The 4,073-nt window shown below is 37.8% G+C and overlaps 1 protein-coding gene across 1 annotated transcript; it reads right to left on the reverse strand.

The window, feature by feature from the left end:
• Positions 1 to 1,321: 1,321 nt before the first annotated feature.
• Positions 1,322 to 2,892, reverse strand: LOC118736629. The gene is made up of 5 exons (XM_036466676.1): positions 2,699 to 2,892; positions 2,429 to 2,628; positions 1,662 to 1,788; positions 1,452 to 1,596; positions 1,322 to 1,414 (listed from the first exon to the last, which is right to left on the reverse strand). The coding sequence occupies exons 2-5, from the start codon at positions 2,626 to 2,628 to the stop codon at positions 1,350 to 1,352; spliced, it is 537 nt and encodes a 178-aa protein (XP_036322569.1). The 5' UTR covers positions 2,699 to 2,892; the 3' UTR covers positions 1,322 to 1,349.
• Positions 2,893 to 4,073: the final 1,181 nt, after the last annotated feature.

The raw sequence follows: 4,073 nt of genomic DNA on the forward strand, positions 1-4,073 counted from the left end.
AGGTTCAGCCAAGAAAAGAGGATGCGATAGATTACTACAACTACAAAAGATGGTATTCTGTGGTTTTATTGGCAAGCTGTGATCACAGGTAAATTTATGAGTATATTTTATTGTATAGATATGTACATGTATTATATTTCTTCATACTTTGCAGATCAAAATTTACGTATTTAAATATTGGATCAACTGGGAAAAATAATGACTTGTACATATTTGAAAGAAGTTCGTTAAAGCATTTCCATGAAAGTGCTGATATTTTTGTACAAAATAGCAAAGTTATTAACGGCGTCAATGTGCCTGTGCTACTTATTGGCGATTCTGCCTTTCGTTTATCGCGCCACATGATGAAACCATACCCATATGTAGCTAATCAACCGGCTGTTGAAAAACTCTACAACTATCGACTTTCCAAATGTCGTCGACTGATCGAAAATGCTTTCGGGCAGCTGAAAGCCCGTTCCCGAAGAATAGGCAGAGGTTTACAGGTAGCGCCTAAAAATGTCAACATTGTTATAAGAGCATGCTGTATTTTGCACAATTTTTTAAAAACTGAGAATGACGAAGTTTCTTCCGTCTGGCTGCAAGACTCTGCAGAAGACGCAGCAACCAGAAATCAACCCAATCAATCTACAAGGATTGGAAACAATGACCAACTAGCAGCGACTATTCGAAATGCCATGGCTATGAGTTTTGGTAAGTATGAAATACTTTTATTATGCATTTAATAGTAGTAATATTAAAAAAATTTTTATTGGTATTGAATTCATTTTAGTTTAACACTGTCAGTAGTTCTCAATTCAACCGTTTTAAGTTGCAAAAAGTACTGCTTTGAAATTTTCAAACTGTTATTTTTTGCAACTTAAAACGGTTGAATTTAGAACTACTGACAATGTTGAGATTAAGCAACTGCAAAAAGTTATAGCACCTTTTTCATTTTGGCCAGTTTTGACTATCTACACCCCGCGACAAAAGATAGCACACCAACATTTTTACCAGTTTTGACTACTTTTCTTTTGCCTTTTTAAGGTTCTTTATTTTTATATAAAAGTATAGCTCTTTATCTAATAAATACCATATAAATCTAAATTTCAGACTTTGTTCAAAAATTATAAAAATTTCACAAACTTTTCATCCCAATTCCAAGCATTTTAATTTTAATTTCTAGAATAATTTTTGGTATGCAGTTTTATAGCTTATTAAATTCTAGTATAATAAAGTGCAAGTTAAAAGTTGCTAAAAAATCGCGTTGATTTTTGATAATTTTTTTTTCTGACGGTGGTATGCATTCTTTTCCATATAAAAAATTGCTTTTGTTGTGGTTAATACCTTGCCGTCTTCTGCCACTGTTTTTAGCAACGCAGTTTGCTCTTTTGCAAGTTTAACCACCTCACCCATATAATTTCGTTTTCTTGCAGAGGAAGAGGTAGCTGCAGCCACGGAGGTGGACGGCATATCGTCTGATGAGAGTGGCGCTGACATTGGCGACGACATTGGAGGTGACGGCTGGCGGCTGAGGCATGGTGTCGACGGTGCAGGAACCGGCGAAGAGGGCGGAATAGACGATGGCAATGGTGGCACTGCTGTTGACGATATATTCTAAAAATAAAAAGTTGTAAACATATTTTATTTTATTAAAATATACGCATTGAATTCAAGTTTACCATAGAAAAAGACTCCAAAATTTCTGCATCGTTCGCTGGTGTGCATCCTATAATTTTATGGACATCATCGTAGTGCTTCCAAAGCGAGGGACTTCCACCAGACGGACCAATTTTTTTCTTCTCTTCTCTGCAATTGTAATCATGCAAATGATGGTAAAAATGGTAATGCGGATGGGAAGTGTTTAGTTATTTGTACAACGATTTTGCTGTAAGGGGCGGAGGGGTTTGGGAACCTGCCCCCCCAATCCCCCTTTAAAAAAAGGGAAGGAACGCCCTTTTTTGAAAAATTCCCCCCCCCCCCCCTCACCCCCCACAGGCCCCGTGGGAGATGTGTGATAATAGGGGAAATTGGGATTTTTCGCAAAGGAAAAGCAAAGTTTTTCAACGAAAAAAATTATAACCCACACTAAGTAGAATTCTCCTTTCTGTTTTGCCGTAGAAGAGGGGCTGAACACCTTTTAGAGAGAACACCTTTCTGCGCAGGCGGCCTTCGGCATAATTCGCCAAAAATACACATTTCAAACCAAAATTTTTACCTTTGGCAGAGAACTTCTTTCTGCTTAGGCGGCCTTCGGCATATTTCGCAACCGAAATTATTTATAAATTAGTGCACAGATAGAGTAACATTTTTTTTCTAAATAATGCGTAGACTCTTGTCTAGAAGTGTGTAAAAGTTGTTTGATTCGAGTCACGCGTTTGAGCACAGAAACACAAAATCGTTTTACAAATAACTAAAACTTATCCACGCGAATAACTAACATAAATACCTATATTTTTGGGTCATATTCCTTATTTTCCCGTGCAATTCCTTTGGAGTATATTTGGAGGCCATTTGAATGGACATCTCCGTATAGATGTGGACGTTTCGCTTAGCGCGCCGCAGGTCACCAGAATACTCGGCCCATAGTTCCAGGAGCACTTTTTCATCGCTGGTGCTCCAAGTGCTGCGCTTTTTGTTGTCGGACATCTGAAATTGGAAAATATGTATTTAATAATTAGTTTTGCTCATATTTTAACACAATATTGTGAAAACTTACCGCTGATTTTATTTGTTTGCCGCTTTTTCATTTGTTTTCATCAAACTTTCGTGCTGTCAATCGAAATTACCATTCACAATAGTAAATAGATGTCAATTTTGGACGGAGTTGCCAAATTGAAACTAGCAAAATCAGTTTAAATGCAAACATATTAAGTGCATTTACAGCAAGCCTATTTGCATTTGGAAGGAGTTAATGCAACTAAAGGCTGATTATGCAAATAAGCGAGCCCGTTTGTCTAGGCTTTTAGCGACATACCTGATAGCTTTTGGATGAATCTAGATATTGAAACCGTTATAGCAATGCATGTTTTAAAATATACTTACAATAATTTTTGTAGTTTCAGTGTTGGTCAGAAGGTCGTATTTTGTTTCTTTAAGAAATTAAGTAAAAGGCTTTTATTTGGTAACTAAATTATATGAATCGATTTCGGTCGGATCGATTATTTTTATTTCGATTCGAATCGATTCAAACATTGAATTTTTTTCTATTTCGCTCTCGCATTGAAACATATGATTTTGAAATCGACGCTTTGCTCGATGCTCTTTGTTCGCCGCTCCACTATATTGTTAGCCTTACGTTTAAACATAAAAGAAATGTGTTCGCTACACGCCATGGGGCCAGGGGTGGACACCGGCGTAGTTACAAGAACATAGGAGAAGAAAATGTTCAAGGCCTTTTATGCTAGTGCCCGGCTATGAACAGAAAAAGATTATCTACCACACTGGAAAAATCATTATTTAAAGACCTCGCAGTATCTTATAGGTGGAAATATGAGTTTTGGTAAATTAATAACTTCAAAAGTGTAGTCATCTACTTTAGAGCTGGTGTTGGCAGCACGAAGAGAAGCTGATCTTAATTTGGTGTTAAAACAAAACTAAAACTTCAATATATGTATATAGCATGATACTGAGAACAACTTTAAGCTCCGTCCAAGTAGGGAACTAAATACTCCTAAGAACCGTTCGATACGAAACGAGGCAAGACAAGGCTACTCATTTCGCAAATTCGTGCGTACATATAATTCTTCAATCTGATGTTCGAAAGGGAAACACAAAGTCGCTGGATTATCCAGAAAATACTGGGATGGTTGATCTCCACACGAGGGCCGTCAGCAGAGGATGTTGCAGCTTAGAGAAAAAGGCAAAAATGGCTGGTCTATGAACGAAAAAAGGTCCCTCCGATCCCCGGGTGCATGCGCTCTTATGTACATACCTCACTGCCTCGCAGATATTTCCGCCTGGAAAACGCATGCGAAAATTTTCTCTGTACCTACTCCGCATTCTGTTTTTGATCCGTCAGCAAATACAGGTATGCCCTCCTGTATCCGGTCAGCTCGGCTTCTGAATATTGCACGTGGCTTGTTGTTGGGTCG

This window comes from Rhagoletis pomonella, unplaced genomic scaffold, assembly GCF_013731165.1.
Source record: "Rhagoletis pomonella isolate Grant_MI unplaced genomic scaffold, Rhpom_1.0 Rhpom_scaffold_00003, whole genome shotgun sequence".
In the NCBI taxonomy this organism is placed as follows: Eukaryota; Metazoa; Arthropoda; class Insecta; order Diptera; family Tephritidae; genus Rhagoletis; species Rhagoletis pomonella.